Below are 12,118 nucleotides of genomic sequence, written 5' to 3'. Positions count from 1 at the left end.
AGTGATGGGATCAGATGCCATGATCTTCGTTTTCTGAATGTTGAGCTTTAAGCCAACTTTTTCACTCTCCTCTTTGACTTTCATCAAGAGGCTTTTTAGTTCCTCTCCACTTTCTGCCATAAGGGTGTTATCATCTGCATATCTGAGGTTGTTGATATTTCTTCTGGCAATCTTGATTCCAGCTTGTGCTTCTTCCAGCCCAGCATTTCTCATGATGTCCTCTGCATATAAGTTAAATAAGCCTGGTGACAATATACAGCCTTGACGTACTCCTTTTCCTAGGGCTTTGTGGGATCTAAAGAGATTTCACGTTTTCAGAAAAGCATTATGTTTCATTGGTCACTTTGCTCACTGTGCCAGTTTTTCAGAGAAAGAGCTGATAGTTGTCAAGTTGGCCAATTAAAATAACAAACTGTACAAAGTAAAATTAACCCTTTATTCATTTACTCTGATAGTATAAACTATAAACAGAAAAGGGCTGAAGCTCCACTAGTCTTCTGTTTTCCCCACAGAACAGCACTGGGCAAGGGTCAGGTGTGTCGTCATAGACAGGAGAGAGTGGAGGCAACATTTCACTGCCTCCAACAAAAGGCTCCCACTGTTTTAAGGATCCTGGGCCCAGGGAAAGGGCAAGGAGGCAGAGTTTGGAGTGGATAAGTTCTTTACACTGAGTCAGACTGAGAACAGTGTTTTCCAGGTATACCTAGTAAGATGGTCTAGGTAGGGGCATCTGAATAGTACATTGTCTCAAGGAATCATCTGTATGGAGGTTCCTTGGCAGAAAAGTTTAAGATCATGGTTAGCTGGAAGTGTAGGTTAAGGGTCAGCCTGACTGCAACTATTTCTAGTGCCTGGATCTGTACATTGTTAGTGTAGGGTTGGAAGCTTTCCCAAATAAGGACTGACAGTTTTGTAATTTCTTATGGTATAAAAGATCATATATAGTGTTTTAACATAGAATTGAAACATCAGTGTGTGTACACACACACACGTGTGTGCATTCATATGTAGCTAAACTACATACACATAAAAGTGAATATATATATATGCATATACCCATACATAGACATATTTGGAAACTGAGTTCTTACAGACCCCTTCAATTCCAGGTAATACACTTAGGGCTTGTTCTTGCCTTCCTTCATTTTATATGTTTATGTCCTTCCACAGTGTGGATTCTGACTTTAAGAAACATCAACACATTTATATATTAAGCCATCTTAGAATACTTGTAAAACTGTTTCACAATCACTTAACTGATACAAATAGGAGAAAAAAGCCTACTGAAATTTTTGTGAATGTTTTTGTGCCTACTCTCTTGCCTAAGATGGGGTTGTTGTTCAGTCGTTCAGTCATTTTCAACTCTTTGCCACCCCATGGACTGCAGCGCGTCAGGCTTGCCTATCCATCACTATCTCCCTGAGTTTGCTCAAACTCATGTTCATTGAGTCGATGATGCCATCTGACCATCTCATCCTCTATCGCCCTTTCTCCTCCTGCCCTCAGTCTTTTCCAGCATCGGTGTCTTTTCCAATGAGTCAACCCTTCACATCAGGTGGACCAAGTATTGGAGCTTTAGCATCAGTCCTTCCAATGAATATTCAGGGTTGATTTCCTTTAGGATTGACTGGTTTGTTCTCCTTGCAGTCCAAGGGGCTCTCAAGAGTCTTCTCCAGCACCACAGTTAGAAAGCATCAATTCTTCAGTGCTCAGGCTTCTTTATGGTCCAACTCTCAAGTCTGTACATGACTACTGGAAAAACCATAACTTTGACTAGACAAACCTTTGTCAACAAAGTAATGTCTCTTCTTTTAATACGCTGTCTTGTTTTGTCATAGGTTTTCTTCCAAGGAGCAAGCATCTTTTAATTTCATGGCCACAGTCACTGTCCACAGTGATTTTTGAGCCCAAGAAAATAAAGTCTGTCACTGATTCCATATTTTTCCCTGTCTTTTTACCCTGAAGTGATGGGACCAGATGCCATGATCTTAGTTTTCTGAATGTTGAGTTTTAAGCCAGCTTTTTCACTCTCCTCTTTCACCTTCATCAAGAGGCTCTTTAGTTCCTTTTCACTTTCTGCCATTAGGGTGGTGTCATCTTCGTGTCTGAGTTTATTTGATGTCTCCCAGCAATCTTGATTCTGGTTTGAGCTTCATCCAGCCTGGCATTTCGTGTGATGTACTCTTGCATGTAAGTTAATTAAACAGGGTGACAATATACAGCCTTGAAATACTTCTTTCCCAATTGGGAACCAGTCTGTTGTTCCATGTCCAGTTCTAACTGTTGCTTCTTGACCTGCATACGTATTTCTCAGGAGGCAGGTCAGTTGTCTGGTATTCCCATCTCTTTAAGAATTTTCCACAGTTTGTTGTGATCCACACAGTCAAAGGCCTTAGTGTAGTCAGTGAAGCAGAAGTAGATGCTTTTCTGAAATTCTCTTGCTTTTTTTTATGATCCAATGGATGTGGACAATTTGTTGTTTGGTTCTTCTACCTTTTCTAAAACCAGTTTGTACATCTGAAAGTTCTCAGTTCATGTACTGTTGAAGCCCAGCTTGAAGGATTTTGAGCGTTACCTTGCAAGCATGTGAAATAAGCACAAATGTGCGGTAGTTTGAGCATTCTTTGGCGTTGCCCTTCTTTTGGATTGGAATGAAAATTGACCTTTTCCAGTTCTGTGGCCTCTGCTGAGTTTTCCAAATTTGCTGGCATATTGAGTGCAGCACTTTAACAGCATCATCTTTTAGGATTTTCAATAGCCCAGCTGGAATTCCATCACTTACACTAGCTTTGTTCGTAGAAATGCTTCCTAAGACCCACTTAAATTCACACTCCAAGATGTTGCACTCTCTCCTGGTCATTAAGACTTTTTTTTGTACAGTTCTTCTGTGTAGGTCATTATCATTTTTCTGTCCTTTACTGTGCCCATCTCTGCATGAACTGTTCCCATGGTGTATCTGATTTTCCTGAAGAGATCTCTAGTCTTTCCCATTCTACTGTTTTCCTCTATTTCTTTGCATTGATCACTTAGGAAGGCTTTCTTATCTCTCCTTGCTATTCTTTGGAACTCTGTATTCAGATGGGTATATCTTTCCCTTTCACTTCTCTTCTTTTCTCAGCTCTTTGTAAGGCCTCCTCAGACAAGTATTTTGCCTTCTTGAATTTCTTTTTCTTTGGGATGGTTTTGTTCACCACCTCCTATACAGTATTACAAACCTCTATCCATAGTTCTTCAGGCACTCTTTCTATCAGATATAATTCTTTGAATCTATTTGCTACTTCCACTATATAATCATAAGGGGTTTGATTTAGGTGATACCTGAATGACCTAGTGGTTTTTCCCCACTTTCTTCAATTTATGTCTGAATTTTGCAATAAGGAGCTCATGATATGAGCCACATTCAGCTCTGGGTCTTGTTTTGCTGACTGTATAGAGCTGCTGTTTCTTCAACTTCAAAGAATATAATCAGTCTGATTTCAGTATTGATCATCTGGTAATGTCCATTTGTAGAGTCATCTCTTGTGTTGTTGGGAGAGTGTTAACTATGACCAGTGCATTCCCTTGGCAAAACTCTATTATCCTTGCCCTACTTCATTTTGTACTCCAAGGCCAAATTTGCTCTTTACTCTAGCTATCTCTTGGAGAAGGCAATGGCAACCCACTCCAGTACTCTTGCCTGGCAAATCCCATGGATGGAGGAGCCTGGTAGGCTGAAGTCCATGGGGTTTCTAGGAGTTGGACACGACTGAGCGACTTCACTTTCACTGTTCACTTTCATGCATTGGAAAAGGAAATGGAAACCCACTCCAGTATTCTTGCCTGGAGGATCCCAGGGAGGGGGGAGCCTGGTGGGCTGCCATCTATGGGGTTGCACAGAATTGGACACGACTGAAGTGACTTAGCAGCAGCAGCAGCTAGCTCTCTTGACTTCCTTTGTTTTCATTTCAATCCCCTGTGATGAAAAGGACACCTTGTTTTGGTGTTAGTTCTAGAAAGTCTTGTAGGTCTTCATTGAACTGTTCAACTTCAGCTTCTTCGGCATCAGTTGTTGGGGCATAGACTTGAATTACTGTGATGTTGAATGGTTTGCCTTGGAAGCAAACTGAGATCATTTTGTAGTTTTTAAGATTGTACCCAAGTACTGCATTTCAGACTCTCTTGTTGACTATGGGGCTTCTCCATTTCCTCTCCTTAGAGGAATTTCCTCCATTTCCCTTAGAGAGGAGAGGAAATGGAGGAAATTCTTGCCCACAGTAGTAGATATAATGGTCATCTGAATTAAATTTGCCCAATTCTGTCCATTTTAGTTCACTGATTCCTAAAATGTTAGTGTTTACTCTTGCCATCTCCTGTTTAACCACATCCAATTTACCTTGATTCATGGACCTAACATTCTAGATTCTTATGCAATATCGCTTTTTATGGCATCAGACTTTACTTTCACCACCAGACACATCCAAAACTGGCCTCATTTCCACTTTGGCACAGCCTCTTCAGTCTTTCTGGATCTATTTCTTCACTCTTCCCCAGTAGCATATTGGACACGTGGAGGGCTCTTTCAGTGTCATATCTTCTTGCCTTTTTCATACTGTTCATGGGGTTCTCAAAGCAAGAATGCTGAAGGCGTTTGCCATTTCCTTCTCCAGTGAACCACATTTCATCAGAACTGTCCACCATAACCCATCTGTCTTGGCTGGTGCTGCACAGCATGGCTCATAGTTTTATTGAGTCACCCAAGGCTGTGATCCATGTGATCATTTTGGTTAGTTTCTGTGATTATGGTTTTCATTCTGTCTGCCATCTGATGGAAGAGGATAAGAGGCTTTTGGAAGCTTCTTAAGGGACTGGCTGTGGGGAAACCTGGGTCTTACTCTGGTGGGATGGGCCATACTCAGTAAATCTGTTATCCAATTTTATGCTGATGGGTGGGGCTGTGGTCTCTCCCTGTAGTTTGGCCTGAGGTGGCCCAGTCCTAGAGTCTGCAGTCTCTGTGTCAGGACTGTAGGCTCTTTAGTAGGACCCATGGTGATCTCCAAGAGGACTTAATGCCAACATGCCACACCTCCCAGGACTATTGCTGCCAGTGCCCCTGTTCCCATGTTAGTCCACTGCTGACTCATGCCTCTACAGGAGACCCTCAAACACTCTCAGGCAGGTCTGGCTTAGACTCTTGTAGGGATCACTGGTCCTTTCCCTGGGTCCTGGTGCACATAAGGTTTTGTTTGTGCCCTCCAAGCATCTCTGGCTGGTATGAGGTTTGATTTTAATGTGATTGTCTCCCTCCTACTGCCTTGTTGTGGCATCTCTTTTGTCCTGGGACATGGGGTATCTTTTTCTTGGTGGATTCCAACATCCTCCTGTCAATGGTGGTTCAGCAGCTGATGGTTGTTCATAGTTGATGAGTTACTTGAATTTGTGCTTATTTTTTCCTTCAGTAGCTTCAAGTTTGCTTTCAATGTTAGTCTTCCTTTTTATTTTTTAAATAGGTAAAACATGGACCTTTTCCCAAAGGTAATAAATGGGCAAAGCGATATATGTAAAGTGTCATTCCTTTCTTATACCTTCCCTTCATTCCGTAGTCCTCACCCTCCTTTTGTAGGTATCCAACTAAATTGTTTTTTGGTTTGTCTTCTCCATGTTTGATTGAAAAATAACTCTTTTTCCCCCTGTTTTTGTATTTCTTTCTTATGTCCCTTTCTTTCACAAAAGGTAGCATGCAAGATACTCATTTCAGTTTTTTTTTTCCACCTAATACTACCTCCTTGAAATCCCTCCAAATCATTTTGTAGAGGTTTTTTTTTTTTTTTTTTTTTTTTTTTGCATTTCCTTTGCAGCAATAGGTACACTTGTTTATACTACCAAGTACTGTAATTTATACTTTACCATAGTTTATAATATATACTTTAGTTTGATTCAACCAATCAACCAATCTTCTATGTTTATATATTTGCTGATTTTAATTATTTTGTAATTATACATAATATTGTAATGGAAAACTTGTACATACACATTTTCATCATTTGGCCTATAAATATATATTTACCTAAAGTGTAAATAACACAAGAAAACTGGAGACTAATATACAAATATTTGTTTCCTAGGAATGTTTATGAAGCAGACAGCTTCAACTTACATCTATCAGAATTGATCTGACAATTTTCATGTGGATCTAGCATTGTGGCAATTCATTTAAAATTATATTAAAATAAGAGAAAATGTTATTGTACAATTATTATAAATTTGAAATTAGAGATTTCACAATAATATCTGTTTTATTCACTTAGCAGACTAAATGTATCTCTCTATATAGCTCATGATAAAGTACGAGATAAAAAGCGTATGCATGAGAATCTAGATTCAAAAATCCAACAACATGTAAAGAAAGGAAAAAGTCACAGAAGGGAAGGACACACTAGTAAGTATAATAAGTATAGATAATTTTTAATAAATATTTTAAATTAAACTCATCAAATTATCTTTTTTCTTTGGTTCACAAATATGTATGTGGCATGTATTTTATTTTAAAGATTATTTTTCTTATTTATTTTTATTGAAGTATACTTGGTTTTTGTTGTTAGTTGCTGTTATATACCAGAGGGATTCAGTTATACATAGATATATATACACTCTTTTTTTAAATATTCTTTTCCATTATGGTTTATCATTGTTGCTGTTGCTGTTTAGTTGCTAAGTCACGTCCAACTCTTTTGTGACTCCATGGATGATAGCCCACCCAGCTCCTCTGTCCAAGGGATTTCCCAAGCAAGAATTCTGGAATGGGTTACCATTTCCTTCTTTTTCCATTATGGTTTATAATAGGATCTTTTTTTTAGTTGGAGTGTAATTGCTTTACAATGTTATGTTGTGTTAGTTTCTGCTGTACAACAACATGAATTGGCTGTAAGTATACATGTATTCCTTCCCTCTTGGATCTTTCTCACCCTATGTCCCCCTTGCCACCCATCTGCGTCACCACAGAGCAACAAGTTGAGCTCCCTGTATTGTACACAGGTAGCTATCTTACCAGCTATCTATTTTATGCATGGTAGTGTATTTATGTCAGTCCCAATCTCTCAGTTTGTCCTGACTTCTCTTTCCCTTTCTTTGTCCACAAGTCCATTCTCTATGCCTGCATGTCTTTTCTTTCTCTGCATATAGGTTTATCAGTACCATTTTTATAGATTCCATATATATTTGTTAATACTTGATATTTGTTTTTCTCTTTTTGACTGACTTCACTTTGTATGACAGATTCTAGGTTCAACCATGTGTGACTACAAATGACCCAATTTCTTTCTTTTGTATGACTGAGTAATAGTCTATTGTATATACATACTATATCTTCTTTATCCATTTATCTGTCAATGAATATCTAGGTTGCTTCCTTGTCCTGGGTATTGTAAATAGTGCTGCAATGAACATTGAGGTGCATGTGTATTTTTGAATTATGCTTTTCTCAGGGTACATGCCCAGTAGGGGGATTGCTGGGTCATATGGTAGTTCTAGTTTTAGTTTTTTAAGGAACCCTCATACTGTTCTCCATAGTTCAGTTCAGTCGCTCAGTTGTGTCCGACTCTGGGACCCCATGAACTGCAGCACACCAGGCCTCCCTGTCCATCACCAACTCCCAGAGCCCACCCAAACCCATGGCCATTGAGTCAGTGATACCATCCAACCATCTCATCCTCTGTTGTCCCCTTCTCCTTCTGCCCTCAATCTTTCCCAGCATCAGGGTCTTTTCAAATGAGTCAGTTCTTCGCATGAGGTGGCCAAAAGTACTGGAGTTTCAGCTTCAACATCAGTCCTTCCAATGAACACCCAGGACTGATCTCCTTTAGGATGGACTGGTTGGATCTCCTTGCAGTCCAAGGGACTCTCAAGAGTCTTCTCCAACACCACAGTTCAAAAGCATCAATTCTTCTGTGCTCAGCATTAAGCCTCTAATAATCAATTGACTCTCCATATACCTGAGGCCTCATCCACAGGCCAAATGGGGTTACTAAAATGGAGAAATAGTCTTGTGGAGAACTTTTGCTTCATTAAGCTCAGTAATGAGCTTTTAATCCTCTAGGTGGTTGCTTTGGCTGTCGAAGGCACTAGGTACTGGTAGTTTGTTAGGTTCAGTTTTTTATGAAGGGCCACTGAAATGGCCTCAGTTGTAGGATTTCTAAGCATGGACTGGGGATACACACACACACACACACACACACACACACACTTTTCCCTCATCTTGCTCCAAAAAGACCAAAGAATAAAACTATTCCTCACCTCCCCATCCTCATGTTGGGGAGGTGGGAGATTTGTAAATCATCCTCATGTTCCCAGTGGAGACACAGGGACCTTGGCCTAATTCATAGCCTTGTTTATTTTTAAGGTTAAGAGATCTGGATACAAGTAAGGGGCTTCACTCTGATTCATGTCAAGATTCACTGGAAGGGTTGGAGAGAATGTTACTTTCATTAGTCATAGGAGTTATCAGTATGTGGACCCCATTGTGCCCAAAGGTCATTATCTAGTCCCAGATATCTGATGGAGAGCCTGTCAGTCTCCTTGTTGAGACCTACTGTTGGGTAAGAAAACCCATAGATGTCTTTGGGAAAGATCTTGACCCTGTGATCCAGGAGTAAGTACCCTATTACCGTTTTTACATCACTCCGACTACTAGTGAAAAGTTAGTGTCTTGCCAGTAGCTGCTTTTTCTTTGCTTGGAAAGTTTTCAGTTCACATATAGATTGTGCCATGAACCAGTTGACATCACTATAAGGAGGTTTAATTGAGCTAGGTAACCAGTTAGAGTGGCAAGAATAAACTTAGATCTGAGTCTGGTAAACAGTCCCATCACTTACTTTCCTCACTTTTTTTTGTTGAATCAAGGGATTCTCAAGTGGCTTGCAGAGCACCTTACTGGGTAGCTGTAAGGGTGGGCCAAAAAAGTTTTTTGAGAATTGTTTGAGAACTCAAAAATTGTTTGAAAACTCAAAAGTTTTTGAGAATTGTTTGAGAACTAACCACCATTGGACCAGTCAAGAGCAAATAATAGCTAGTAAAGGAAGGAGAGGCTCAGGTGTACATGACTTTTCTCCCACCTACCCTATTCTTCATCTTCCTTGGGCATAGTAGCCATGGAAAATGTTCTGAAAGAGAGGGTCTGCAGTGACACACCAGAAAAGGTGCTGCTGTCTCCAGTTAATTTTAACAATATTACTTTCCTTATAGTGGAGTCAAACTATCCAAATCTCTATCATTTCTTTGTGTCACTGGGCAAAGCAACCCCTGGAGCTCTACCTATTTTCTCATTAAATATGAGAAACAGTTGTATTGAGGATGTCATCACTGCCAGCAACATGTTTAGATTTAATAGTAGTCATTGTGACCAGTTCTGCATGCAACTTTTGGTGACCAAATACATTATTTTCTCTTTCTCTTTCCTGTATTTCTTTTCCTAAAGGTAAATATCTTACATTTTCTTTTGATTTCTTACTCTTTTCTTTCCTAAAAAATAGAATATTTGATATCTTCTCTTTCCATTTTTTTGTTTATACTTAACCTCTCATCTAGCAATCCTTCCAAGTTGGGTTATAAGTATCTTTTTTATAGCTTTATGTGTAACTCTTTGTATAAATAATAATTTATATTACCCTAATTTATAGTATGTACCTTGCTATTCAAGTAATCTCATATGCTAGTATATTTAGGTGCTTCTGAGTATTTTGTGATAAAAAATGTGGTGTGATGAATAACCTTTACATATACATTTTCATCATTTGGTCTATGAGTATATATTAACCTAAACTATAATAATGTAAAACAAGTAGGGACTAATATAAAATATATTTGACATCAGCAAACATTTGTGAAATAATGAGACTTACACACATTGAAATTTTTCTCGCCATTTTTATATCAGGTCTAGCATGAGGGTAATTTATTTATGTATTTATAAAAAGGAAAAAAATACTGTAAACACATGTATAAACTTAATATATAGGGATTTCAAGATCCATTCTTCTGCTTAATGCACTAAATGTGTCTCTTTATGTAGCTCGTGATGATGTATCAGATGAAAGTCTCATGTTTATGCAGCAAGACTTAAAGTTAGAAACAGAAATTCATGTAGAGAAACAAAAATCTTCTGGACCTGAAAGTGTCAGTAAGTAAAATAATTGTGGATAACCTTGTTTTTTTACCTGTTCCAATTGTCACACTGTTTTATGTTTCCTTGCTGTGTCTCTGAATTACTGTAAGCACCACAAGGACGGACCCTGGGCTATCTTGCTGCTAGTATATCCCCAGCAAAAAGCACAGTGCCTGACCCAAAACAGGCATCCAATAAATAGTTTTTGAATACATGAAAAAAAATTTAAATTGTACTCGTCAGAAGATCTTTTCTTTGGTTCATGAAGATGTATTTGGGATTTTAAAAAAAACTAGTTCAAAGAGTCCTTGTATTTATTTTTTACATAGCATAAATGCAGGAGACATTGTAAATCCACAATTCCCCACAAAATTTATACAATTAGCAACTGAGAATCTATGTTCTTATGATCTCCATCTTTCAAGCTGTACACTCTTTGGAATTCATTCCATAGTAGCAAAGAACCTTATCTCAAAACACCAAGTTTCCAGGCATTATTGCAAACATGTTGTTTTCATTCTTTAATACATGGTTAAATTCCTATGAAGCAAATCCCAATTCATCTTCACCTTCAATGGATAAGGGAAAACAGGAAGCCAATGTCATTCTTACATCTAAAACTGATTCTGCCTCTTTACCTTAATATATTTCCTCTGTGAACATTTTAACTTTAAATACATTCTGTGTTTAATATGAATATAAGTTGAAATTTAAAAAATCTCAGATTCATCTAACAGTTTGGGACATTTCATATCCATTTTTCTGAGGAAAACAAAAACATGGTCTCTACTGTAGAGTATTCTGGTAGTGTTTATTAAAAGTTCAATTTAGCATTTTATAGCGAACTAGTATGGACTGTTGGTCCAAATTAAAGATTTAAAGATTCCTTAATTTATGTAGATTAAGATACTAAGCTGATTCCCAAAGTATTTTATAAATGTATGTTTTCATTTTTAGAACAAGCAGGGTTCAGTGGGCACTTTTAGAATCTTGCTCACATCATTCCTATATATCCAGAGACTTCTGGATCCACTCAAGGACAAAGAAAACGGGTTAAGTCTGCTGAAAGCATCAACAGGAATCTGATACACAGACACAGATTTCATGGTTACAGATGGTGGAAATGAAGTCTTTAGAACTGTGCTGAGTTCTTTAAGCATGTTAGTCTGTTCTTTAAGCATGGATCTTTTCTACAAAGACTGCATTTTCTAACTATAGTCAGTAACTTGAGGGCCTTCTCTAGATTTTGCTCTGCATTGGTGACATCATAGTGCAAAGCTCTGCCAGCATATTTGCTATATTTCTGAGCTCTAGCAGAGTCCTCTGATGTTAGTTAGATATCTCCCTGGGAAACTGCAGTATAGTGCAGAATCAGTGCCTGGAGTAGTCTGTGGAGTAGGCTGGGTAGTTTTACTTGTTAAACCTGTACTGTGAGGAACTTCTGCTGGGATATTAGCTGGAATGCTGGATTGTGGGCACCAAGAGGAATTTGTATTCCAGTATAGCTGCCTGATGTCATGTTGCTTGGGTCCTAAGTTGAAGATCATTGCTGAGGTGGCTGAGTGAGCAGAGAGGTTGCTCCCATATTTTCATTTTTTTTCAGCATCAGTATATTCTTCAGTCCCACCAGTCCTAAGTCTCTCCATTCTTTAAACAATTATAAATATGTTATCTTTCATGTTGCCTTTCACCTTCCATACATTTTCATCGGTGAGTTCTCCAACACTGTTTTGACATCTGTTAAAAGACTTGCAGTATAGTGGGACTTGATCATGTTTTTGTGAAATCACCCAGCATGAACTTCATTATCTGTATACAAAACATTTTCAAAGCATAGTTCTCCAAATGGGCAGAGACTGCAGCCATGAAATTAAAAGACACTTGCTCCTTGGGAAAAAAGCCATGGCATACCAAGACAGCATATTAAAAAAAAAAAAAGACAGCATATTAAAAAACCACAGACATCACTTTGCTGACAAAGAT

General features: G+C 38.5%; 1 protein-coding gene and 1 pseudogene across 1 annotated transcript in view; one reads left to right on the top strand and one right to left on the bottom strand.

The window, feature by feature from the left end:
• LOC105003084 (uncharacterized protein C10orf68-like) overlaps positions 1–12,118 on the top strand; it is a 181,499-nt gene that overhangs the window by 26,752 nt on the left and 142,629 nt on the right. Inside the window, exons 6-7 of the mRNA XM_010860053.1 lie at positions 6,311–6,415; positions 10,043–10,150. Coding sequence (XP_010858355.1) covers positions 6,311–6,415; positions 10,043–10,150 — 213 coding nt within the window. The remainder of the gene's footprint in view (positions 1–6,310; positions 6,416–10,042; positions 10,151–12,118) is intronic.
• The window catches only part of LOC105003079, a 1,556-nt pseudogene continuing 705 nt past the window's right edge, over positions 11,268–12,118 (bottom strand).

Source organism: Bison bison, unplaced genomic scaffold (genome assembly GCF_000754665.1).
Source record: "Bison bison bison isolate TAMUID 2011002044 unplaced genomic scaffold, Bison_UMD1.0 scf7180017864461, whole genome shotgun sequence".
NCBI lineage: Eukaryota > Metazoa > Chordata > Mammalia > Artiodactyla > Bovidae > Bison > Bison bison.
This window is presented reverse-complemented; position numbering and strand designations above follow the sequence as displayed.